The following is a 27,538-nucleotide window of genomic DNA, read 5'->3' as shown; positions in this document are numbered from 1 at the left end:
GAGGAAAATAGTTTTGCTTCTGGGTGCCAGTGGGTTCCTCTGGGTAGGCTCCTACAGAGCACCTGGCTTTTCCAGTGCCCAGCCGTCAGCAATGAGGAGCAGCAGCCAACAGCTGCCCTCAGCACCCCTCCTGGGCGGTTTTGTACCAGTGCCTCTCATGAGACCCCTCTGTGCAAACAGCTTCCCCCAACACCCCAGAAGGCTGGTTTCCCACTAATTCCACCATGTGGCATCACAGGAACTCATCTGCAACCCAGTGAGTCATGGTCATGTCCACAAAGTCTGTAACTCAACCTGCAGCAGGTGTGGGGGAGACTGTGGGGCTCCTCATGGAGCACTCTCTCTCAGCCCTGGGGTGGGGGCTGCTCCTTGTATCTGCTACATCTATATTCTTTAGAGTCCTCTTTACTTCTTTTGAAAAGCTTTATCGAGGGGCACCTGGGTGGTTCAGTCGGTTAAGCGTCCAACTTTGGCTCGGGTCATGATCTCACAGTTCATGAAATCAAGTCCTGTGTCAAGCTCTGTGCCTGCCTACAGCTCGGAGCCGGGAGCCTGCTTCAGATTCTGTGTCTCCCTCTCTCTCTGCCCCTCCCCACTCGAGCTCTGTCTCTTTCTCACTCAAAAATAAATAAACATAAAAAATTTAAAAAATAAAAAAGAAGGGGCGCCCAGGTGGCTCAGTCGATTAGGTGTCTGACTTCAGCTGGGGTCATGATCTCACGGTTCGTGAGTTCAAGCCCCGTGTAGGGCTCTGTGCTGACAGCTCAGAGCCTGGAGCCTGCTTTGGATTCTATGACTCCCTCTCTCTGTCCATCCCCTGCTCACACTCTCTCTCTCTCTCTCTCTCTCTCTCTCTCTCTCTCAAGAATAAATAAAACATTAAAAAAAGGAAAGAAAAAAGAAAAGCTTTATTGAGATATCATTCACATACCATACAATTCACCCAAAGTATACATTTCGATGGCTTTTAGTATTTTTACACAGTTGGGCAAACATTACTACAATCAATTTTAGAAGATTTCCATCACCCCAAAACAATACCCAGCACCTCTTAGCTGCTACCCCCCTGCCCAACATCCTGTTCTCTGAGCCCTAATCTACTTTCTGTTCCACAGAATAGGCAAATGTCTATAGACATTTCATACACAGTAAAACCTTGGATTGTGAGTAACTTGTTCTGCGAGTGTTCCGCAAGAAGAGCAAACATTTCTAATATATTTTAACTTGATAAATGAGCGATGTCTTGCAACACCAGTAGCATAGAACACTGAATGTCACATGATCACAATGGAGTCAATGGTTCTTCTCTCTTGCACACGCTGCAGGATTGTGGGTGATCGTCTCCCATGCTCAGATGCTCCATCTCAGGCTGCAGTGTTTGGCAGAAATCAGTGATTTTTCAGAACACTGGAAGGTGCCCACACCTGGCACTAGGATAATTTTGTCACTTCAAAGCACCTACAGACAGTCCTCTGCTTTTCCATACAAGAGTAAGCTTAGGAATGCTTTGCTTCACTCTAGGTCAGGCTGCTTGCAGACATAGACCCTTTCCTCTGCTGCCTTATTGCCAGTTATATTAAATACAGTATATGACAAGGGTTTACTAATACTGTACTGTAGTCAACATCCGTGTGAGCATATACAATGGTCCCCATGCAGAAAAAAGTTAAAAAGAACAGTGGTAAGAAGGAGATGATTACGGTGGAAATTAAGAAGGAAATCATCAAGAAGTACGAACAAGGTATGCGAGTGGCCGAAACTGTAAGATTTTCTAAGAAGTCTATGTCTGCATCTCATCTGCAGAGAAGGAGGAGAAAAAGGTGGAGGAATCCCTCACTTTAAATGAAGTTAGGGAGATGTGTAAAATGTGGGAAACAGTGCAAAACGAAATTCTGCAGAAAAGCACTACCCAAATAAGGCTGTAGCCCCCAAATAAGGTTGTAGCAGGGCAAACAATGAATCTGTTTAATGACAATGCAATGTCACATTTCTGCAACATCCTCAGAAGGAGGCAAAAGCAAGTGTCATTGGAAAGGTTCCTTGCTAAAGTTGCACAAAAGGAAAAAGATTACATTGAGCCAAGAGATAGCAGTGATTCCGTTAGTGATAGTGAAAGTTGTCTGACATGATAACCCTCCTCTCTCGTCTCCCTCGCACGAGCCACAAAGGTTTCCAAAGGTAAGTGCAGGTTAATTTACTTTTCTTTACATTTTGTATTTTATTTATTACTTTGTATTATATTATAGTATTGTAATCATTTTTATATCAATATTTTTGGGTTGTGGAACGAATCATCTGAGTTTCCATTATTTCTTTTTTTTAATTTTTTAAATGTTTATGTATTTTTGAGAGCAAAAGAGGCAGAAAGAGGGAAACACAGAATCTGAAGCAGGCTCCAGGCTCTGAGCTGCCAGCACAGAGCCTGATGCAGGGCTTGAACCCACAAACCGCAAGATCATGACCTGAGCTGAAGTCGGACATTTAACCAACTGAGCCACCCAGGCTACCCTTCATTATTTCTTATGCAGAAATTTGCTTTGATATACAAATGCTGTGGATTACAAGCATGTTTCCAGAACAAATTACGCTCGCAAACCAAGGTTTTACTGTATATGGAATAATACAATATGTGGTCTTTTGTGACAGGCTCCTTTCACTTAGCATAACATTTTCAAGGTTCATGTATATTGTAGCATGTTATCAGTACTTCATTTCTTTTTATTGCCAAATAACATTCCATCATACGAACACATCACATTTTATTCATCCGTTTATCAGTTGACTGACGTTGGGTTGTTTCCACTTTTTGGCTGAATAATGCTGCTAGGAACACTGATGTGCAAGTTTCTACATGGACATAAGTTTTAATTTCTCTTGGGTATATACTTATGAATGCACTTGGGTATACACCTAGGAGTGAAATATACCTGGTACATATGGTGACTCTATGTTTAACTGTTTGAGGAAATGCCAGCTGTACCTTTGTATGTTCCCATCAGCAGGGTTGTGAGAGTTCTGATTTCTCCACACCTGTGCCAACCCTAGTTCTTATCTATCTTTTTGATTACAGCCATCCTAGTGGGTATGAACCAAGCAAATGGAACAACAGATGTATAGATACAAAAATGGATAATTAGAGAGAGCTGGGGTGAGGGCAAGCGTCTCATTCTGGTTTTGCTTTACATTCCATTAGTTAATGATGTTGAGGAGGGGCGCCTGGGCAGCTCAGTCGGTTAAGCTTCCAACTTTGGCTCAGGTCATGATATCGCGGTCCGTTAGTTCGAGCCCAGGCTCCGTGCGGACAGCTCAGAGCAGGGAGCCTGCTTAGGATTCTGTGTCTCCCTCTCTCTCTGCCCCATTCCCCACTTGTGCTCTATCTCTCTCTCTCAAAAAGTAAATAAACATTTTTTAAAAATTGTTTTAATAATAAAAAAATGATGTTAAGCATCCTTCCACATGCTTATTTTTTTACTTACTAGTTGATTTCATGTTACTTCAAATCCCTGTTATAGTTAACAATTCTTGAAGTTTGGGGGCACCTGGGTGGCTCAGTTGGTTAAGCGTCCGACTTCGGCTCAGGTCATGATCTCACAGTTCATGGGTTCAAGCCCCGCATGGGCTCTGTGCTGACAGCTCAAGGCCTGGAGCCTGCTTCAGATTCTGTGTCTCCCTCTCTCTCTGCCCCTCCCTTGCTCACATTCTGTGAGTGTGATCAAAAGTAAATAAACATTTAAAACAATAATAATAACAATAATTCTTAAAGCTTGACTGCTCAAAGTCCCATGTGGTTTCTCTCCCCTGATTGGACCCAGGCTCCTATAACACAGGTCGTCAGTGACTAAGTGAAAATTAGATGTCTACCAAGATGATAAAAACAGAAGACGGAAAATGTTTTGTCCCTGGTCGGATACTCCCTTCAGAAGTAGCTGAGGAAAAGGGGGGTTGGGGAGGGGTTACCCAAGGAAACAAAACTTTCAGTTCTTTGTTTTTACTCAAAAACCAAACAAACAAAAAACAACCCTTTCGGAATAGGAGCTGTTAAGGTTTGGTTTTAAGGGGGTTTTGCTTAACACTGTTTTAATGGTGTTTGGAGGACAAGGTTGTAGACATGGTGCCTTATTTGGAAAAGGTAAATTCTATGTGGAAGTTTAAAAATTGCTGAACGCAATCAGTTTGAGGAGATGACCCTCCTTTGCCTGAGCCAATTGAGATCAACAGGCAGGGGCTGAAGGGGGCTGGGAGATGGCAATGTGTCCAGAAAACTATAGCATGAGAGCAGTCAATAACAACACTTAAACATGGGCATGGCAGTGTTCCAATAAAACCCGCAAGTTCATTCGCCAACCCCTGGTATGTACAGTACGTGGGATATAACATGTGGCAAAAGCATAAAAACACGTATGGGGCTTTAAAAACTTTAAATTCAAGATAGTTTTCTCTGGTGAACGAGGAAAAAGACTAGGGAAAAATACTTATGAGGCATTTATTGGAAATGTAATGTTCTATCTCTTTAAGCAAAACAAAACAAAACTCTGATACGATATGGCATATTAAGGCTTTAGGGGCACCTGGGTGCCTCGGGCAGTTGCCTGTCCGGCTTCGGCTCAGGTCACGATCTCACAGTTTGTGAGTTCAAGCCCCACGTCGGGCTTCCTGCTGTCAGTGCAGAGCTTGCTTCTGATCCTCCGTCCCCTGGCCCCCTTTCAAAAATAAACATTAAAAAAGAAAAAATAAAAAAAGACCTAGTGATAGGTATCATTATAGTTTTCTGTTGTTTTAAGCGTAAAATACAATATTAGAAAATATGGGGGCACTGGCTGGCTCAGAGGGTAGAGCATGCGACTTTTGATCTCAGGGTTGTGAGTTTGAGCCCCAAGTTGGGTAGAGAAAATACTAAAAATAAATAAATAAACTTAAAAAAAAAATAAAACAGGGCCACCTGGGTGGCTCAGTTGGTTAAGCATCCGACTTCAGCTCAGGTGTCATCTCACTGTTTGTGAGTTCAAGCCCCATGTCGGGTTCTGTGCTGATAGCTCAGAGCCTGGAGCCTGCTTCAGATTCTGTGTCTCCCTCTCTCTCTGACCATCCCCCACTCACAATCTCTCTCTCTCTCTCTCAAAAATAAGTAAGCATTAAATTTTTTTTTTTAAAAATAAAGCATTTAAGGGACCTGGGTGGCTCAGTCAGTAGAGCATCCAATTCTTGATCTGAGAGTCATGAGTTCAAGCCCCACACTGGGCAGGGAGACTACATACATACACACATGATCTAAAGACAAAGAAAGAAAGAAAAGAAAGAAAAGAAAGAAAAGAAAGAAAGAAAGAAAGAAAGAAAGAAAGAAAGAAAGAAAGAAGAAAGAGGGAGGGAGGGAGGGAGGGAGGGAGAGAGAGAGAAAGAAAGAGAGAGAGAGAGAGAAAGAAAGAAAGAAGAAAGAGGGAGGGAGGGAGGGAGGAGAGAGAGAGAGAGAAAGAAAGAGAGAGAGAAAGAAAGAAAGAAAGAAAGAAAGAAAGAAAGAAAGAAAGAAAGAAAGAAAGAAAGAAAGAAAATACAAGTTAACTGTTCTCTTCACTCCCGTTATTTGAGACATTAAATGTCTTAGGCCTACATAGTAGTTCCACATCATTGTTTATCTGCCATGCTTTATATATATATATAAAATACTATATATGTCATATAGAACATATAACATTAATCTATCTACAGACAACATGTTAGCTTAATGTATAGAACGTATATTATAACATACGTCCAGGTAGAAGCCATTATTAGGCACCTGAGTACAACAGTAGGAACACAGTGTGATGTCTGCCCTAGAGAGAGAGCAGGGTGGTGCATGCAGTTAGAGTACAAACATTGTAAGATGATGGAAATTAATGACATATAGGAAAAGCTTCAGCAAAGAAGGTGAGGCAGTAAAAGGGTAGGAGAGGCCTTAGATGCCATGCTAAAGAGTCTGAAATTTATCCCATTGGCAATGGAAAACCACTTCGGGGATTAAGCAGAGAAATGATACAGTCAGATCTGTATTTTGGAAAGATCACTGGGATAGTGATATGGAGCACAGCCTGGAAAAGACTAAGCCAAGACCAAGAAGAGGCTACTGCAATACCTCAGGCCCTTTGCCTTCAGACAGGATGTGCATCGCAAAGCATACTCAAAATGATTCACCAAAGTATGGAAAGAAACAAAACTTTTACTTATAAACATTTCTAACATTTAACTTCAATCAACACTTACACAACCCCATGTCAAATGTCTTGTGGCACGAGGCTCAGGAAAAATCCTCAGGAAGTATGAAAGTCCCACAGCATGGAGGAGAGTGGATCATTATTTGTTCACCTGCTCTGTGATGCAGTGCAGTTTACGCATTACAGAATGACATTAATGTCGCTAATCTCGTAAGAATCGAATCTCTGAAATAGGATCATAACCAAATTTGATAACGAGACGGTGAGTAACCACGAAACTCTTACATCTCAAAGAAGTTCTCTAAGTATTGTCTGACAGACAGCATATTAAGATTTCTAGAACTAAAAGAGCAGTTGTGTATTTTTCTTTTACAAAAATACTCGTGTTCCAAGTTTGCTGACCATGACTGGCATGACAAATGTCTGTTAGCAGTATGGTACTTTGCAGATATTCCAAAAATACACACAATTGTCCTTTCAAGGTAAAGGACTTGTCTTAACCAAAGCTAGAAACTAGTTACTTTTAAAAAAATATATACTGTGTTGAGCACATTTTGAAAACCAATGTTTGGTAGTATATCCACCTTTATGTTACTTTGTTGCCAAAAAGATATAAAAGTATCACTTATAAAAACTCTCACATTTATATGTCAGTAGTCATCAAAGTGGTCCATGTACCCATGAGGGTCCCCAAGGCCCTTTCAGCAGATCCATGAGTTTAAAACTACTTTCATAATAATTCGAACACACCATTTGCCTTATTCACTCTCATTTTCTCACAAGGGTCTAGCACATTATCCAAAGGCTACATAACAGCTGTTGTCACATCACTGTCCTCACAGCTAATGGAATGTATGGTTGTATTCTTAGAATTTAAAGTTTTCTCAGTAATTTTTAGTACATTAAATATCAATAGACAAAGCCCACAGGAGTAGAAGTTCTTTAGGGTTTCAATAATTTTTAAATTTATAAAGGGGTCCTGAGACTAAAAACCCTAAGAATCACTGCTGCATGATTTATTTTTTATATGTTTTAAAGATTTAGTAATAAAGCATTAACTAGACTTCAATTAAAAAAAAAAAAAACAAACTTAGTGGGGTACCTGGCTGGCTCAGTCAGAAGAGCATACAACTCTTGATCTCGGGGTCATGAGTTTGAGCCCTACACTGGATGTAGAGATTACATTAGTTAATTAATTAATTAAGAAAAAAACTTGGGGCACCTGGGTTGCTCAATCAGTTAAGCGTCCGACTCTTGACTTTGGCTCAGGTCATGATCTCAGTTTGTGAGATCAAGCCCAGCATCCGGCTCTGCACTGACAGCAAGGAGCCTGCTTGGGATTCTCTCTCTCCCAGTCTCTCTACCCCTCTCCCACATGCACACATGTGTGCTCTCTCTCAAAATAAATAAACAAACTTTTTTTTTTAAATCTAGCAATAGAATTTTCTCTTTTTTAAACATTTTACTTTTAAGTAATCTCTACACCCAATGTGGGGCTCCAGCTTACAATCCCAAGATCAAGAGTTGCATACTCTACCAACCGAGTCAGCCAGGTACCCCAGTCATTGAATTTTCTAACCTGTTCAACATATTTCAAACAAAAGGCTTCAGTGGGTTTTTAAGTCATGTTAAAAATACATAAACATGCCATCTTTCTATTACTGTGTAAGAAAAACTGACATCAAGGAATGGGAAAATGTACTGATATATAGACAAATAATGATAAGACAAGGCAGTAGATGACATTTAATCAGAATAACATAAATTAAGTGGTACAGGAGCTCAGAGGGGAGGAACTCCTGTCAGCCAGGATGACCAGGGAGGAACCTAATGGAGAACAAACCCAATTAAAGTTCCATTATCATCTTTAAAAACATGTTCAGGGGGCGCCTGGGTGGCTCAGTCGGTTGAGTGTCCGACCTCGGCCCAGGTCATGATCTCACGGTCCGTGAGTTTGGGCCCCGCGTCAGGCTCTGTGCTGACAGCTCAGAGCCTGGAGCCTGTTTCAGATTCTGTGTCTCCCTCTCTCTCTGCCCCTCCCCTGTTCATGCTCTGTCTCTCTCTGTCTCAAAAATAAATAAACATTAAAAAAATAAATAAATAAATGTTAAAAAAAGCTTTTAATAAAAAATAAAAACATGCTCAGAAGACTGAGGAGGAGCAAAATTTCAGGGGGGAAGCCGTCGATGATGACAACAGGCTGAAGAAATACACACTTTTTTGTTGCACATGCAGTGAGCACATTATAGTAACACCAGTAGCAAGAGTATGTGCACATGTGCATGTGTGACTTCTGGGTGAGGGCTGGCAGCAGCTGAAGAGCCATATATAATGTGCTGGCCTTTAAAGAATGTTTAAGTTGGTATGTTATCTGTATCAATTCTTCCCTTCTTGATCTCAGAATAATCCCCTGATGCCTAACACTCCCAGACAGACCAGCATCACCAACCACTTAAAATGCAGAAATAAAACCACAGGGATGGCAGTGGTTATCTCTAGATGGTGGGATTTAAGGCTAATGATTTCATCACCTACCATGAGCCAGGTAATATGCTAAACCTTAGAAGTCTTAAAACTATTATTATCATTATCATTTTTTAAATGTTTATTTAATTTTGAGAGAGAAAGAGAGAAAGAGAGGGAGAGAGAAAGAGAGAGAGCACAAGTAAAAGAGGGGCAGAGAGAGAGGGAGACACAGAATCGGAAACAGGCTCCAGGCTCCGAGCTGTCAGCACAGAGCCCGATGTAGGGCTCGAACTCGGGAACAGCGAGATCATGACATAGGTTGAAGTCGGAAGCTTAACCAACTGAGCCACCCAGGCGCCCCTTAAAATTATTATTTTTATTAGAAGAAGGTCCCTTATGTTATCTAATAGCACCAGGCTTTTAACATCTTTTTGCCCGAGTCTCCAGGGCAGCAATCTTGCAAGGTAGCTGTTTTTTACCCCATTTTACAAATCTGGAAACCAAGACACAAGGGGTTCTGAAACTGGCCCGGGGTCCTACTGTAGAAACTGCGGAAGCCATGACTGAAACCCTGGTCTGCTGGCCCCCGTCCAGGGCGCTCTTCCCGCCCAGGAAGGGCACGGACACAGCCTTTGCATCATGGCAGTAGTCCAACTGGTACCCTCCCCGCACTCGCCTCCTTCTCCTCTCTCCCCACACATAAATATTTTACAACCCTCATGTAGCAGGCTCAGAACTGTGGCTGCACACTCAGCACTTCCCCTGTCAGGGAAACGGGATAATCACTCCTCGGCGCCCTCCACACACAGGGACCTTCCTAAAAGGCAGAGCTGATTTCCTACCCTGGAACCCCTCCGTGGCTACTAATCATGCGCAGGATAAAAGCTTTGTCCCCTGAACTCACAGCCTTCGCAAGCCGCCTCCTGCAGCCTCCACACACTCCACAAACATACCCTTTCCTCCTGCCACTCAAGTGTCCTCAGGATGTAGCCACACTCTCGTGTTTCTAGGGCATTACACACATTTCCTGCCTGAAAGCCTTTCAAACCCACATCCACCCTTCTTATAACCAGTCGTTCTTCAAGACTTGGGCTGGTGTGAACGTCTCCGGAAAACCATGATTTATATTCCAGTGTGACAGCAGGTGCCCTTTTAGGAGATCCCACAGGCCCCTCAAATGTATTTTCACTGCTGGGTTCACTGGCTTCCAGTCCTACCAGACTACAGGCCCCTTCAGGCCAGGGACACACCTTTCTTACTTATAATGCCATGACCCAGCACACAGCCTTGCACACAGCACCTGTTCAGTAAATACTTGGGTCACAAGTAGGGTGTCGAGTGGGATGGAGGACACAGACAGGCACACAGCTTCGTCATATAAAATACGACACATGTGAAAATAAGAAAGGTGTGGCAGGAATGCTATCCAAGGAAAGGAAAAAGGTAGGAAAATCTGGGGGAACACCTCTACCTACATTCCTGAGTTTTCTCAAAGGTTTTTCAAATCCTGCTACTGCTGCTGGTGATGTCCCTGAACGGGGGTGCGTCCTCTGAACGAGGTACTGCGCAAAGCACTTGCCATAAACGAACGCTTTTTATTCACCCTATGCACTGAGAACACCCTGCGCATTTTACTGATGGGGAATCTCGGGCTCAAGAATAAGATGCTTCCTCAGTGTCAGACAATTAGTGGCAGAGACAAGATTTCAACCCAGACCCTGTCTTCTGAACCACAGCTCCAACCGCTCTCTGCTTCTCTTCTTTACCAAAAGTGAAATCCCCTCGCCAAATACCCAAGTTTGATGGCCTCAAGCAAACCCAATTAAACCAACGTGAAACTAAGAGTCCTTCTTAGTTCAGCAAGCAATAATGTACCTCAAGTTACTTCACTCTTCCTGGCTAAATAACTTGAATAGAACTTAACTATTTTTGGACCATTCAGGTGTTCATTACTGAGGGCACTGTAAAACTGTGATGCCCTTAGGCATGACTGCACTGTGGTTAGGGTATACCCTGTACCAGCAGCCCTGGCCTGTGGGCAGGTACAGTGCCTGTTACGGAGTTCCAGCTTCCCAATTCACCTTCATCTCATGCCAAGTTAGAGCGACCATTTCTTGCTACTGTCAATGTGCTGGTCTCTACCGGGCCAGCTGATTTTGCTACTTCCAATCTTCTAGGGGCTGTGATAGTCATAAATGATGTAGCGGTCCTTCGTGTCGTCCACCAATCATGTCCAACTCTTTGCTTCCCAGGCACATGCTAACTGTGATTTCTCGTTCTTCTTTAAAGTCAGGTGTGGCCACGTGACTTGCCTCAGTCCATGAAATGTGACCGAAAGTGACACACACCATTTGGGACCGAGACTTCAAAAATCAGTGCCCCGTGGGGTGCCTGGGTGGCCCAGCTGGCTAAGCGTCCGACTCTTGATTTCAGCTCAGCTCATGATCTCACAGTTTGTGGGTTTGAGCCCTGCGTCTGGCTCTGCGCTGACAGCACAGAGCCTGCTTGGGATTCTCCCTCCCTCTCTCTCTCTCTCTCTGCCCTTCTCCTGCTTGCACTCTCTTTCTCTCAAAATAAATAAGTAAACTTTAAAAATAAAAATAAAAATCAGTGCCCCTTGGGGTGCCTGGGTGGCTCAGTCAGCCAAGCATCTGACTAGGTTTTGGCTCAGGTCACGATCTCACAGTTCGTGAGATCGAGCCCCATTTCATGCTCTGCCCTGACAGCACAGAACCTGCTTGGGATCCTCTCTCTCTGCCCCTCCCCTGATTGCTCTCTCTCTCAAAATAAACAAACTTAAAAAAACAAAATCAGTGCCCCTTAACCACCATCTTTCACTCAATCGAAGTGATCATGGAAAACACTATGTTCAGATGGAGTTTCCATCAGTCTGGGTCCCTGAGTGACTGAGGAGCAGAGTTCCCTGTGCATGAAGGAAAAATCAACTTTTGTTCTATTAAGCCACTTAAGTCTTAATGGGCTTTTGTTATGCAGTCTAATCCAAGTTATCCAGATCAATACATCAGATCAATACGTCAGATCTCTTAGTAAGGAATTCTCTCACGTAAGTTACTTTCTTTGCATCCATCTCTGTTCCAGGCTATGTGCAATATAAAACACACCTGTCAAGTACCTACTATGTACAAAATACCATGCTAGATGACGAAGATAGTCTAGGTCTCGAAAAAGTTGCAGTCTTATGTTGACGACTGTGCCAAAAAGGCAGACGCCAGCGTTACAATGGTTTAAAGGAGAGACAAGTCCCATGTAGATGGGAAGAAAAGTACAGAGAAGTTTCACAAAGGAAGTTCCATATCACATGGCCCTGAAACACGGGTAAGAACCAACAATTAGAGATTCAAGGGGGTCATTTAAGATAGAAAAAGCAACATAAGCAAAGATATGGAGCACAAACAGCAAAGCACAAAGAGCAAATACTTCTACTGACCTGGAAAACTTAATAAAATCTAAGGGAATGACAAGAAATTGGTTCACCCGTAGTGTCTTTGCCAGGCGGGTCTGTGCCTAATTCAACGGACAGGAGGGAACCATTCAAAGTCTTGACTGGGGAAGTGAGATGTCTGGAGGTGATGGCAGTACACAGCATAGATGGGAGGAAAGAAAAGAAAATGTTGGGGGATGTCTGCAACAACTCAAGAGAACGGTATCAATGACCCCAAATAAGTGTGATGACAGTAGAAATGGAAAGAAGCAAAAACAGCGTGGCAGTATGTCAGCAAGGCCTGGCACCCAAGTGAACACGAGGGGAGGAGAGTCTAGAAAGGCAAGAGGGAGTCTCGAGGGGCAGATCCTGGGTAGCTACGAGGACTGTCCATCCACACTGCGGAAATTAATCACAAAAGTGACAAGAACAAATAAAGTGCTACCATGTATTTTTCTAAATGCTAGCTCCAGCTTCACCTGAAGTAAATGCTACTACTAGTTTAATCCTTTGCTCTCCTGGGACAAAGTTACTTCTCAATCTGACACTACACCTCCCTCTTTTGTACAAACTTATCTCCTACTTTTCCCTGATAGGAACGCCCTGGAATCACCCTTAAGCACTTTGGGTTCTCCCCTGACCCCCCCACCCCCACCCCAGACCGTCCTCACTTTCTCCTTTCTTCACTTCTTCCTCTTCATCCGCCCCCCCCCCCGCCCCACCCCACAGGCTTACCCATTCATGGCTTAAGTCAAGCTTCACCTTCCCTGTAAAACCTTCCTCAAACACATGGGTTTCTCCTTTTCCCGATTTCCATACCTACTGTCTAGGAATTCCAGAGGCAACAGCATTAGTTATCAGTTTCCCGTGTGTCCTTTATTCCCACAACTATCTCATGGGCCTGGTCAGAACAAGTCTCTTCCATTACAGGTCTTGAGTTCCCCACAGTCCAATGACCTTGTGCACAATATGCATTCATTAGACACTCTAGTGATAACCCAAAGCCAATTAAGAACATGCACATCTTATTTCCTCTTTAATAACTTGTTTTCAGTAAATCACGATTATATAGACATGCAAAATAGGCAGCTTCAGCACCTAATACTTCAAAATGTCCTTGAGTTAAGCATCCTTAAATCTTAGGAGCTGTTTATTGCCTTAATAAGAGATCTGAAAACACCATTTGGTCATAAACTTTTCGGCCAGCTTCCTTTTAATCCTTTTGACTTGAAGGCATACCAAACAGTTCAATGATCATCACTCCAAGGTGATTCTGACTCAGAAATAAATAACCTAATTTCCCATGCGGACTATTTCACTTTTGGGAACCTAATAAGTGTTCCGTTGTACCCTCACGTTCAACCAGCTATATAGTATAGACAGCGCAAACTAGATCCACAAAAAAAAGTTCCTAGATTTTACAAAATAACAGCTGTCTCCATTGGTCTCTCTCTCTCTCTCTCAATTAATGACTATGCTTTATAGCTCAACACGTTTCACTCCTCCCTGGCATGTGAGGGAAACACAAACAGAAATCAAGTTTATTGCGGAATCCTAAAAATGAGCAGTTGTAAAAAGGAATCCAAAATATTCGTAGGACACCATCCTAACCAAACCTGCTGTCATCACGAAGATTATTTCCTCTTGCAAGCAAGACCGGCGAGTTAACAATGGGGGAAAGAAAAGTGTGAGAGGGAAAGGAAGCAGGAGAGGAGGCGTACTATGCCGATCAAACTGACCGGGTTTCCAGGACGTCTGGCTGCTAGGAAAGCGGTAAGCAAGGACAGCCGCTACCAGTACGCTGCAGATTCCCGCTCAAGCTCTCCCTGCACTTTTCCTTCCCCTTCCCACAGCCGAGGCCCGCCTGCCCGTCCTTCCTCTGCACCAAGGTGCGCAGCGCGGCGGGGTCCCGCACGCAGGTGACCTCACACCGCTCGGCCCGGGTCCAGCCGTCCTCCCCGGAGGCCTGGCGGCCCCTTCCCGGCCGAGGTCGCCCAGGGGCCGGGCTCCGGGCCGGAGTCCCCAGTCCGAACCGGACTTCGGTACTCGAGGACAGCTAGGCCGTGTGTCCCGACCGTCCCTTCTTCCCCAGCGCGAGCAGGCAGGCGGGCTCCGCGCGCCCCGCCGGGACCCGGGGCGGCGGGGGAAGGGAGGGGAGGGGACGGGAGGGGAGGAAAGGGGTGGCGCGGACACCGTTAGCCGCGGTGGCTGCCGCGCCCCGACGCGCGCGCGACTGGCTCTTACCGCAGCGGAGAGGGAGGCAGGGGGGAGGCGGCGCCCGGCCCGGCGCGGGCGGGAAGGCGGAGGCGAGGGCGCAGGCGGCGGCGGCAGCCGCGGGGGACCCCGGCGGGCGCCCACGACGCGGTGGGCTGCCTGGGCGCCGCCATAGTGGGGACGCAGCGGCGGGCGGAGCGCGCGGCCGCGACCCGGGGACGGCGGGACCACCAATCCCGCTCTCCGCCTCAGCGCCCTCGCCGGGGGTCGGGCACATCCACGGCCAATCGGGGCGCGGGAGCCGGGCGGGGCGCCGGGCTGACCAATGCAGAGCTGCGCTGCGGGCAGCGGGCGAGCGCAAGCTCGCGGAGGCCCAATAGGCACGGGCACCCCCACTTTCCCGACCCGGGCTGCGGGTGGTGAGGAGCCGAGCGGGGCCGGCCTGCTGGTCAACGCGAACACCTCGCCTTGGCTCCTCGGAGCACGTCCGCCGCCTGGAGACATCCTTCTCCCCCCAGCATCACGCCCGGAGGGCGCCCGTTCGTGCGGACACCTGAAGCCCGCGGGGATGACCCAGCCCCTCGGGAGCCTTTCTCGCCGTGCGGCACGGTGGGCCGGGGGCCTCCCGGGCGCAGAGTGCTGGGCGGTCACCGTCATTCCACGCCGAGGGCGCAGCTGCCGCCCGGAGACCAGCTGAGCGCCTCCACTGGGCTCTCGGAGGCCCAAGGCTTGGAGACCTCTACGGATCCTGTGGGGTAAAGGGTGGGTGTGGTGGGGGCAGGATTCGCTGGCTGCTATTCGTTATTTCCCATTTCAGAGTCTGGCAGGAAGGGTTTTAGTTCGGGCACCGGACCACTCGCCCCGTCTACCCTTTGCAGCTCCCGAGGTCCCAGCTCTCTTCCACCCTACCCCTCCTTCCCGCAGCAGAGCACCGGCATCCATCTGGGGCACAATTTGAAACGTAGGACCTCCAGTGGGATTAACGGAAGGGAGAAGATACTGTCGGGTTGCGATCCTTGGCTGCCAACCCAGGGATCCTACCTTAGGAAAAGAGAGCAGTTTGCCCTGACAAAAAGGGTTCTGGTTAGAACCTGCCTAAAACGCTTCCCTGGAGTGTGTCCTCTAAGTCCTGGGCCTGACTGCACTGGCAGGCAGTGAGGAAGAAAACCAAGGAGCCTGGAGTCCCTGGCTGACTCAGTCATAAGAGCATGCAGCTCTTGATCTCAGGGTCGTGAGTTCGAGCCCCCCTAACCCCCAGGGGGTGTAGAGATCACTTAAAGTCTGAAAAATACAACAGCCTGCTCTGTGGGACTTGAGCAACTCTTTAAACTTCGGGTTTCCCCAGAGTTATTACTTAAACTAAAATTCAAAGTGCAAAATTTCTAGAAAAACAGCTGCTAAGAATTCTTCTGGGGCTAGACCAGGCACCTCAGCCCTGCAGGTCATTCAGCAGGGATGGGGATGGTGGGGTCAGTGAGAGGTAGCAAGGCCTGGGGCCCTGCCAAGTCTAGGGAAGTGTTCCTTCCCTTCAAAGATGTGTGCTCTGAGGGATCAAACAATTCATTAAGGCCTGGCTCCGCCTAGTCTCTCAAATGAATTCTTGGATGCTGGACAAAAAAAAGTCAACTTCCTTTTCTTGGGCCCAGGAAGGAGTTGGCATAGAAAAGTGTTTTTGAAACCTCCTGTTCCTGCCTTCCCCACAATCAGACACGAGGTAGCATCCACCTCCTAAGCCCCAGGACACAAAGAAGCATTGAGAGCTACTGAGCTGACCCAAGCCTCTCCGGCACCTGGAAAGGGCCAGGCCATCCAAGGGCCAGCTGGAGCAGCTCTGTGCCCACGTCCTGCACCTAGTCACTGGCACCTCCCTGCCCTGCCGCTGCTCTATCCTCATCCACCTGGACCCCAGAAACCCACCAGGCAAAGGGACCGATCTTTCTCCAGGGATGCTTCTCAGCAACTAGACAGCTCAGAGCAGCTTCAAGACCCCACTGGATCCCACTAGGAGCCGAGTCTCTTGCTCTTAAAGCACCTAAAATACACCCCTTCCTTTCAAGCTGGCTCCACAATTTGTACAGGACACAGATGCTTGCATGAACTTAGACTAGCTCCATGAAGATAATAATCAAGCGCTGCAGGAGTGAGAGCTCAAACCCAGTTTGACTGTGGAAGTGGTCTGGTCCTCTATGCCCATCTCTTTCCCATACCTAAGGCAAAGGAAGCAAAACAAAGTGCTCAGAGCCACAGGTGCCTCTGCCCCCCATGTCCCACCTTGCTTGTCCTAACTCAGAGCCACAGGACCGGAGCCCATCGCTTTAGGACAGCTTCCTAGATCCCGCCCAAGTTTTCTTAAAGTGTCCAGCCCTTCTTCAGAGCCTATAACTAGATACACCCCCAGCCTGACCCTGGGCCACTCAGGCTCCTTGGGGCAGACACAGCCAATCCTCTGCTCAACACATTTTATTGCTAAGGACAAGGTGATGCACCAGTTTTCAAAATAATTTGGTTTATAGCGTTCATACGTAACAAAAAACAGGGAAGTATTATAAATCTGATTCTTGTATACACAGGGTATAGGTGTGAAGCCCTCCAATCCCAGGCAAACAAATTCATGAGGAGCAAAACCTGTTTAACCCCTTCAGTGTTGCCCTCCAGTCCCTCCCCCACCCCCAAATCAGCTCCCTCCCACCCCCAGACCAGGGGCATATCTAAACCTGCCCCTGGTCTCCAGTGGCCCCAGTTCATCTTAACCCTCCCAGCCCCTGCATGATTGCAAATTTTCTGTTGACAAAATCACCCACCAGGCTCTGCCTGCTTCCATCATTAAGATCCCCCCTTCAGGGTGTTCCCCACCCACACCCTCTAATACTGTGCCACAGGGGCTCTGTGCCTAGAATGATATGGGCACAAACCCACACTGCCCCTATCTGCTCCTTCAAGACAGGACAAAGAGGTGGCATTAACTCCTTAACATCTCAATACTGCAGCTTTGCCAGCACTTCCTTGAGGCAGTTCCAGGGACATAGATGCCACACTCATCTCCAGCCAACCCCCAGGAGCCTTTACTCCACTCAGCTGAGGGCAGAATTTCACATTTTGTTTGCCCTGGACAGGCAAGGAAGAAAGTAAAGGCCAGGGGCTGGCAGAAGCTGGTCCAAACCAAACATACATGTGCGCACACGTACACACACGCGCGCGCACGCGCATACACACACACACACATATATACGCGCGCACACATAAATACAAAAGGGGAGAGGGAGTAAGCACCAGCACCTCTGCCTAGTTGGTGCAGGTGATTGTTAGGAAGCTAAGTCCTAGGCCAGGAACAGGGCAACCAGCCTGGCCAGCACAGTCAACCCCACTGGAGACTGGGGCCAGTGCAGCCACAGCATTTCAGTGCTCAGCCCTTCAGCTGGGTGATAGGCGGCTGCTGCCACATGTCCAAGAAAGGCTTGTCCTTTCACTACAGCGGAATGCGAGGGGGGGGGGGGGTGGCGGGTAGGGGCGTGAGAAGACGATGGGGTCGGTTATTCCGTTCCTTTTCATTTTACAACTTCACTTTCAGAGACTTCAGAGTTCCAAGTGTCTGCTGTGCTGTGGAACCCCCGAGTGCTCTCGCCTTGATGGCTGGGCACCTCTCAGCCCCTGGAAGCACCTACTCCATGATGGCTCGGTATAGTGCAGGCTCGATGTAATCTTCCCGATATCTTGAGTTGATCACTCGTTGCCGTTTCTTTTCCTGTTTAACCTCTTTCTCCGTGAAAATCTCATTGAAGCGCATGTCTGAGGCTACTGACTATAGAAGAATAAGCAAGCCAGATGAGCACTTTGTGGCCAACCACCCAGAAGGGAAAAACAAAATGACACACCCTTGCCTCATTCCCTCCCTCCCAGACCTGGAACAAGGGCACACAGAAAACACACTCACCAGTCTAGACTTGACTCTCTTGGGAAGCTCTTCATCCAGCGTGTACACATCATCTCTCTTAACCACAAGCTGTGAGCCGTCCTCGAACTCCACCTACCAAGCAAACAGAGGCCTTTGGCTAAGACATCCCTGACTCTCTCCCTGGTCCCCAAAGCACAATGGCAACTTTCTGCTGTCACAGGAAGGATCCAGAACACTGAAGTAAGGACTGCCAAATTCGAAGCCACCCCCGGCAAACTGAACACAGGGCAGCCCCTAGCTCTGAAAAGGTTGTTACTGACCCCTGAGCTCTTCCAAGAGCAAAGGCTTGCCTCTAAGAGGAAGCACTGAATTAATCAAGAACTCCCCCAGAGCCCAACAAAAACTTTTGGCTACCTGGTACATCTGGATAGGATGGGATGCCACAAATTTGGCTCCGTAGACTTGGCCATCTGTCCATCTGACTTGGACCACTTCTCCTTCAGCAGGAGGACCCAACTGGAGGCAGTCCTGGCTCTGAGGGGACAGTAAGGGAGAAGGATGAGAGGAAGGCCCCTTGAGCACAGGGGTGACCACCACCTACTTAGGGAAGAATGAACCAGGGCAGATTCCTGCCCAGACACCCAAGCAAGGCAGGCTCTCTCCGAGCTAGAAGACACAATGGTTAAAGACCTACCTGCCTGCTAAGTCATAAGCTGGCCCCAGATCTCTGCCCTTGCTGCTTCCAGGGGACAGACAAGAAGAGCCAGAATAAACTTCGAGTGAACTTCATAAACACAGTGCCAAGATCAAGAATCCTCCTTGTGTTCCTTCAACTGTCCCTCTAAAGAACAGGGGACAGAGCTCTACCCCGAAGAAATACTAGAACAAGAATTTCAGAGTACTATGAAAACATTAGCCTCATTCACTGTGCTGACCTTGGCAGTGATGGTATAAAATCTGTAACAGGCAAAACTGCTCACATCTTAACACAGGGCAGGGGCTCCAAGCATTATTAGTTGTTACTACATCCTGTATCACTGCGTGCTCATAATTTAGGGTAAAAAGAAAAAAGAAAAATGCCCAGTCTCACATGACAATATCTCTCAACAAAGCAGAAAAATGTATTAATTCTGTCAAACCCCAGTCCTTGAGAACACGTGTGAGTACTCAAAAGGGCGCTTTGCTGCATGCTGAGGTAGGATGGTTATCTTGAGGAAAAGCACTGTGTAACTTAATTGTTGTGTAGCTGCTTTGTTCATGGAGCACCAGCTTTATTTGAAAAAATGCCTGACATAAACAAACTATGGTTACTCAGACATGGGTACTGGCAGACATCTTGGAAATGAATGAACAAGCCTGTCACTTTACGGAAAATATCAGACCGTACTGCCAAGGATAAAACTTAAGCTTTTGGAAAAATTAGAACTTCAGAAATGTAGTAATCACCAAAATCAGCTTGAAGCTTTGCCAAATTTAAAGATAATTTCTAAGAATGGTGACACTAATAAATGTGTTTTTTGAGACTGTATAATAAAATTTAACATTTGGAAGATCTGCGTAGCCCGACGTATGAGTATTTTCTAAATAACCAATGTATGAGGTTGCAAAATTTGGCAGAGGTGAAGAACTAGTCTCAGTGCAAGACAGACCAGTGGATTTTAATGTAACAGAGTGTACAAAGCTCATTGACCTGCTTTCAGATTCCACCCTGCAACTAACTTTTAAGAAACTATTACTCGTTGAGTTTTGGTGTAGTATTAAATAATCACAATGGTATGAAAGGCTATTAAAAGACTCCTCCCCTTTCCAATTAGCACACAACTGTGTGAGGTTGAATTTTCTTCATAGACCTTAACCAAAACAATATATCAAAACTGAATGAATGAACACATGACATAGAGATTTGCAGGAAAATGGCATTCTTCCCACGAATATTTTGTTTTAAAATAGTTATTTTTAATTTTTAAAAACCCAGACTATTTCAAATCAATTAATCTCTATTTTAATTTCTAACAGAGTAAACATTGATAAACATAACCCACAAAAAAGCTCTCTGGGGTCCTCAGTAACTTTTAGAAAAGAGAGTGCTGAGGTCATTGATCTGTAAGTCAGAGATAACACCACCTGCTTCTCAGAACTGGTATGAGAAGTGAGAGACACACCTGATCTGAAGCACTTAGCACAGGGCCTTGTGTACTAGAAAAGCTAGTAAATTATAGCTATTCCACTGCCACAAATACTGTTAATATGATCTTTACCATGACTTAAGTCTACCTTGTAAGTAATGAATGTGCTTCTAGCAACTAAGCTGCTAATGAAGTATAAAAGTGGGAAATACCTGGTTTGTCAAAGGAAGAAGTGGCTTCTTCCCACTGCCGTGGTGCTTAATCTCACAAGTGAAAAGGCTGTGCGGGTGAGGGAAATTCGAACTAAGTCCTGAATACTGAGCCAGGAAACCTAGAAGTGGGTCCAGGCAGAGCCTCCAGTGTTTCAGGTGTCAATAACATAAGCAGGCCAGGGAGGTCTCCAAGCAGTTTCTGCTTAGCCCCTTCAACTGTAAAGGACCACACATCTACTAAGGGGGCATGACGGGAAAGAGAGTTGGATTAATTCTTCCAATATCACACAGCTACTAGGCAATGGAGCTAGTATTGGCACACTGGTTGGTTTCCAATGCCGGGCTCTTCCACTGCATAAGAACACCTTCAAGTGTAGTTTAGACTGAAATATAAGCATGTTTCACGGTGTTGCAGAAAACACAGATTCCAAGAAGCTTCCAGAGAGGAAGCAGGGCAGCCTAGCAGCACACAATTTTCTTTGCAAGGAAAGACCAGCACAAATGGTTCTTTCTGTTCAGGGAACTAATGGGCCTGAGGACCTGGCTAGAAATGGCGGGCTGGCCCACAGCCAGACCTAAAAACGCCCCCATCCCACCTGCCCAGGAAGCTCCTTGCAGACATTACCACTATGTCCTCAGGATAGAGATTGTCACTGAAGGAGCCATCGTCAAAGTTGACTTCATAGAAGGTCTCAGTGGTGAGCCTGACCACCTCACACTGGTAGAAGCGCCCGTTCTTGTGCTTGCTAATGACCTTCTGGCCTGCGGTGATGCTCTGCAAGGCCCCCTTGGCACGCTGGAAAAAACAGAGGCTTGGGTTACTCCCACATGGAGTTGCCAGGACTGGAAAATGGGGACCAAGATCAACTGGTTGCCCTTTACCAGGGAGAAAGAATGGGACTGGAAAAATAAAAAGGAGAAGGGGATGGGAGCTGAACCAGGTCTTTTCCATATATCCACACCTCAGCAGGGACACTACCAGAAACCAGTGTCCTATTTTCCTCCATAAATGTAGCACCTCCCTAGTTCCCGTTCCACAACTGGTCCTTACACGATACTGTCTCCCAAAATACTCTTGTGTTAACTTCCCTACTGTTGCCGGGAACTGACCAAATAGCATCTACTAATGCACACAGCTTAGATAGACATCCAGGGAGACACTCAACAGGAGATCTGAGCCCAGGGCCCCAGACAATGCTCTACGTAGATCTCAGCACTAGTTCCCTGGACATCTGCAGATGCATGTGACAAGGGGCTCCCATTACAAGGGCCATGCCAACCCTCACATCACCCCATCATTCTGAATTTGCCCTTGATGCAAATGGCATCAGAGAGCATCTGGTAACACTGTATCCAACCACTCCCCGCCAAGTTCCCCAAGCACTGCGCTCCAGCCATGCTGGCCTCCTTGCTATTCCCGGAGCACGTGTGCCAAACACGTTCCCTCCTCAGAGCCATTGCCCTGCTGTTCCCTCTACCTGAAATGCTATTCCCCAGCCCTCTGCACACTGGCCCCTCACAACCAAATGTCAACCTACTGATGCTGTTCCTTATTATACCTCTTCCATTCCCCTTATCCTGCTACATTTTTATCCACCACCCTTCTCCCATCTGAGATACTCTACTAATGCATTTCTGTATGTCTTTCAACTACATGCAGCAAGAGGACAGGCACTGTTTTGTCTTGTTCACTTATATTTCCAGCACCTAAAGTTGGGACTGACATGTAATAGATGCTCAATAGATATTTAAAGAATGATTAGCGAGGACACATGGGGGGCTCAGTTGGTTAAGCATCTAACTCTTGGTTTCGGCCCAGGTCATGATCTCACGGTTCATGAGTTCAAGCCCCATGTCAGGCTCTGTGCTGACAGTGTGGAGCCTGCTTGGGATTGTCTCCTTCTCTCTCTCTCTCTTTCTCTCTCTCTCTCTCTGGGCCTCCCCTGCTCACTCACTCTCTCTCAAAATAAACTTTAAAAAATTAAAAAACTACAGAATGATTAGTGAAAATAATACTACATAGTACCCCATTTTCTCAAAGCATCAGCAGTCTATGGGTGCCAATTTAAGGATGTGCAATGTTAATGACAGTCCCCAAATCACCATCCTGGCTCCATAACAAAACTCCTGCTTCCCTGAGCCCTCTGGGCTCAGCACTACCTCACCCACCACCCCTCCAGAGTTTCTTCCTCACAATGACTATCTTCCCCCTCCCTGAGCTCCTAACCCACCTGACCACCTCTCATGCCCAGTGTAACATCTCTATGGAAAAGGAGAAGCCAGTTGGCCAACAAGGCCTTTTCCATGACCCCAGATGGTAGTGACACGTTTGCTCCTCCAGACTGGTACTCCACTGTGCCCTTCACTACCATGTTTCCTGCACTGTTGACAAATCTTCATCACGGTCTCTTCTAGTAGCCTCTAACTTCCCCAACTACAGTCTGGTTTCTGACCAGAAGACCCCCCGACAACTCCTCAGTATGGGGCACCAACAAGCATTATACCAGACCTGCCTGCCCCAGAGCACACAGCTTCCTGATCCCCTCCACTGGCTTCTGTCTGCCCTTTCTCAGCTGCTTTCACTGGCTCGTCCTCTGCCATCTGCTCCTTACATTAGGAATCTCCAGAGTCCAGTTTCTAATGGCAACTGGAGTGAACTACCCTATTAAATGCTGAGAAGATCCAAATCTTCACCCTCATCGTTACAGCAGCTGTTTCCTGGTAGCTCCATCAGAATGCTCCAGCAATGACCTCAAGGTCATCCTCTTTTTCACTTCTCTCCCTTTCCCCTGGAAACCTGCCCTGCTCTGAATCAGTTCTGGTCACAGTTAATAGCATCACATATTCATCCTCTCCATCTTCCAGGAGAGCCACCTGAGCCATCTTAACTTCACATTCCTTCACCCCTTCCCCACTAATCTCTCCAGGATGGTCAACAAACCCTGTCGATCCCACCCATCGTAGGATCCCACGTAAGATGTGACCCCAGAGCTCTGGCTACGTGTTCCCACTCCAGACCTCACTTCGCTCCCAGCCCAACCAGTCTCCCTGCCTCAAATTCTTATTCTTTGAGCCCTGAATCCACCACCAGAATTAAGTGTTTCAAAATATGGTTCAAAATCCAAATTTTTGAGAAGTTCTCCTCATTTAGTGGAAGAGGGATCAAACTCCTAAGTAGGGCAGTCCAGGGCCTTCAGTGTCGGCTGCCATTTGTCTTTTATCACCCCTGCCATATTCCCAGAACATCTTCCATGTTCATTCTCCTGAGACTTGTTTGTTCAGCTTTTTTTTTTAATTTAGCTTGAGAGAAAGAGTTTGTGTGTGCGAATGGGGGAGGGGCAGAGAGACAGGGAAAGAGAATCCCAAGCAGGCTCTGTGCTGTCAGCTTGGGAGCCCAATGCAGGGATCGATCTCATGAACTAGGAGATCATGACTTGGGGCTGAAATCAAGAGTTGGACACTTAAGCAACTGAGCCAACTGAGTCACCCAGGTGCCCCTCGTTCTACTTCTGAAGGCTTGAACACCCTCCCTCTCATAATTCCTACTTACTGTTTAAGTCCCACTTCAACATTTATTTATTTTTGACAGACAGACAGACAGACAGACAGACAGAATGCAAGCGGGGAAGGGACAGAGAGAAAGGGAAACACAGAATCCAAAGCAGGCTCCAGGCTCTGAGCTGTCAGCACAGAGCCCAACGTGGGACCCGGACTCACAAAAACCGTGACATCATGACCTGAGCTGAAGTCGGATACCTAACCAACTGAGCCACCCAGGTGCCCACACCAAATGCCACCTTCCACCCAAACCCTTTCGTAACTTGACATGTAGTGTTCTCCAAGCTCCACTATTTAGAGAAGCACAAAAATCCCTACTGTACAGTAGTTAATGGTTAACTGTTCCGAGCTCTCTCCGTCAGTTCGCAATATCTGCATAGCTTCTGCTCTGCCCCAGACACGGTGGTAGGTGACAGGGACACTCATATTATTAATAACAGGACCCCTCAAGGATAGGCAAACAGGTAAACATAATCACAAGGAATCAACCACAAGCAGTTTGGTGCCGGTGGATTAGGAAGCACAAGGCAGGCAGCAGAGATGGACAGGGGCCACCTCTGAATCCCTACTTATTAGCACTCTCCATAAAGGGTAAAGCTGGAGAAAATACGTGCTGACATAGGCAGAGAAAATGATCCCAGAAACAGTCAATTCTAGAAACAGAGGATTCTAGAACGGCACCTTCCCTCACCTCCAAATTCGGAATCTTGTGCCGAAAGCAGGTAATGAAGACGACGAAAGGCCAGTCGTCCGGCTGCATCATCACTCCGGCAGCCTGGGCGCAGCTCACGTGGAAGGCAGTTGGACAGCGGCCATGGGAGCACTGCACACAGCAGCCGGCGGCTCTTTTCCTCCGCTTCTTACAGAAGACACATTTCTAGGACACAGGGGAAGCAAGCCAGTGATTCCAGGAACTAACGGTGTGGTGTCCTCCACTGCTCCCCTGCCTAAACGCAGAGTCCAACGGGCAAAAGCCAACCTTCTTCCCCAAACAAGAGGGTACACACACCTCTTTTAACCTCTTATCTGAGGACACGTGTCCTCTTTTAATAATCAGTGGCTCATAAGCCCTGACCTAACCCAAGGGTAACAGATGACCACTGGGCCACATGGGGCACGTTATGTTCTCCTCCACTCAGAGACTTAGAATAGGACAAAGATGCAGTGTCTCCAAGCTCATCTCCTCTTCCTTACCAGTTTGAAGCGGGGCAGGGGTATTTTGCTCACGTCCACTGGACTTCTTTCGGCAATGTTGACAAACCTTGCTTCCAAAATTGCCACAGCACACGAGACGTGGACCCACCTGCCAAAAGGCAAAGTGTACCTCAGTCACCTCTGGCTCCAAGGCCCTGTGGCCTCCTCATCAAATGTAACGATTCAAGAGTGGGTGGGCCTGCTGATCGTGCTTCCTCCTTCCTCCCCAGTCCAACACGGCCACTTACTTCCACCTACCTGCAAGGTCCCAGGACCCAGCAAGGAAGGAAACAGAGGTGTCTCCACACCAAGTATGAAAATGGGCCCCCACCACACCGCCCTGGGTTAGCACAGGGTTGCACTTCGTACACCGCTAACTCATTCACAATCTGTTGCAAAATAAGTGGAACCAGAACTAATGGAGTGGGGCAGGTTTCAGGGAGAAGGAACAAATCAGAGAGTCCTATACAGACCTCTTTTACCGCAGGAGCTGGGTGCTTCCTCAGATGTCTCCATCTGTGCCCCGTCTGCCCGTAGCCACAGCTCTACCTTCTAGGCCTCCTCCCAACCTTTCCCTTAGGCTGAGATGACCTCTGCCTCTGCTCCCTCCATCCACTGCACACTCATTTGTTAAGGTCCGGCCCAAGCCCCACTTGCTCTGACAGGTCTACTCAGTGGATATCCTCAGAAAATTAAAGTTTCCGGGCATTTTGAGAAACTGACACGCACCACGAAGAGAACAATTAAGATGCTGAAAGTTCTTAATGTGAGGCCAGGTGAAAACCTACGACAGACAGCGCGGGGCCCACACGGAAGCCATCTGCGGTGCTGGCGGGGCCCCTATGCAAGTGGGAACAGATCTGTCTGGCGTGGCCCCACAGGGCAGAACTGGCATTGTGCGGTTACGGTGGGAGGCTCAAGCAGAGCCCTTTCCACTGCAAGTAAGGAAGAACTTTTAACAGCGCTCTCTCCCAACTGTGAGGGACACGATCACCTCAAGTCGTGGCAGCAAGTACCTTTAAAGGTTGGAAGCAGCAATCAGAAGAGCGGTCTATGTGGAACAGCATGAAGGGGGTTCTCGTGCTGCAGGAGGCTCCGATCCCCACAGGACCTTAGCCGGAGGCAGGATATTCACCACTGGCTGCCTGCTGTTATCTCCTAGACAGCCAGGTTTTCCAGGGCAAAAACCTCATTCACCTCACATTTCTACCTCAGAACAAGTAAGCAAAGACCAGGTACAAAAAGCAACCTGACGGCTGCTATGCCCATACTTCTGTAGACTTGACTCCACAGCAGGTGGGTGAGGCTGAGCTCTCCAAGTCCCACTCTCCTCCCCAAGGACACACACGCTCAGTCAGACGCCAGGTCTGAGCCAGAGGGCGCATGCTCACGAGCCCACGGCCACGGCCACCTCTGCACCAGCCCGGCTACAACAAGGTTAACAGTCCTTTCAACAGGCCCTGAGCCTCTGCATCACCTGTACAGGATCTCCACACCCTTGAGAGTCTGTCTTAGCTCCCCTGCAAGGAAGACATCACTGATACCCCTGCCTCGGAGGGGAAGGTGGAGTTGGAAAGGTGTAGGGCTGCTTGGCTCCCCTTGGCATCTCATTTTTAAAATTAGTCTTGGAGATGCTATTGCACCTCCAACAACGTGCTTCCCAAACCCTCATCAGCCACTCTGATGAACAGCCACTGCCGTCTCGGTGCCTCTGCACGCTGCTCCAGAACACTGCTCAGAAACTCACCTGTCATCATTGGCTCTCTGGAGGGCTCCCCCTCGTAATGAGCACAAACAGCAGTCCTGCCAAGAAGGGAGGGGGAGGAAGGAAGGGTGGTTACCACCAAGTCATTAACATCCAATCTGCTCTCTCCTTGGCCTCCTTTGGATAACTGGAGCCTCCACATAAGAAAGTGGCTTATCGGCAGGTGGGGCCTCGCCTACGCAGCCCATGTAAGCAGGACTCCCCTACAGGAAGACAGGGAGACCACCCGGGGCTAAAGTACACCAAGTATTCCACTTGACTTAACATAATCCTCTTTGCTGTTACTGTTATCAACTGTAACCAATGATACTCTGCTCAAACTGGAAGCGTTACAGGACTCTGCCTTGTATGTGGGGTACTGCTAGGTTCCGGGGCAGGGAGTGATGAAGACAAAGCTACAAAATGAACCACCTGAACCCCATTCTGATGGCCAAACCCAATGCATTCTTTAAAGGGGGTTATAGCTTGTCCACAGGAGGAC

General features: G+C 47.3%; 2 protein-coding genes across 5 annotated transcripts in view; both read right to left on the bottom strand.

The window, feature by feature from the left end:
• The window catches only part of ST3GAL3 (ST3 beta-galactoside alpha-2,3-sialyltransferase 3), a 199,710-nt gene extending 185,322 nt beyond the window's left edge, over window positions 1-14,388 (bottom strand). For both annotated transcript variants that reach the window (XM_042996880.1, XM_042996879.1), the window contains exon 1: window positions 14,341-14,388. The gene's annotated coding sequence lies outside the window, so the exon portion shown is untranslated. The remainder of the gene's footprint in view (window positions 1-14,340) is intronic.
• Window positions 14,389-16,958: 2,570 nt separating this feature from the next.
• The window catches only part of KDM4A (lysine demethylase 4A), a 46,282-nt gene continuing 35,702 nt past the window's right edge, over window positions 16,959-27,538 (bottom strand). For 2 of the 3 annotated variants that reach the window (XM_042996876.1, XM_042996875.1), the window contains exons 16-22: window positions 27,040-27,095; window positions 25,293-25,401; window positions 24,790-24,975; window positions 21,166-21,336; window positions 18,617-18,736; window positions 18,242-18,334; window positions 16,959-18,109 (exon numbers count right to left, since the gene is read on the bottom strand). In XM_042996876.1, the coding sequence (XP_042852810.1) occupies window positions 17,969-18,109; window positions 18,242-18,334; window positions 18,617-18,736; window positions 21,166-21,336; window positions 24,790-24,975; window positions 25,293-25,401; window positions 27,040-27,095 (876 nt within the window). In that variant the 3' untranslated portion in view covers window positions 16,959-17,968. The other variant, XM_042996877.1, reaches the window with a different exon arrangement.

This window comes from Panthera tigris, chromosome C1 (genome assembly GCF_018350195.1).
Source record: "Panthera tigris isolate Pti1 chromosome C1, P.tigris_Pti1_mat1.1, whole genome shotgun sequence".
In the NCBI taxonomy this organism is placed as follows: Eukaryota; Metazoa; Chordata; class Mammalia; order Carnivora; family Felidae; genus Panthera; species Panthera tigris.
Note: the sequence above shows the minus strand (reverse complement) of the source record. Positions and strands in the feature narration are given on the sequence as shown.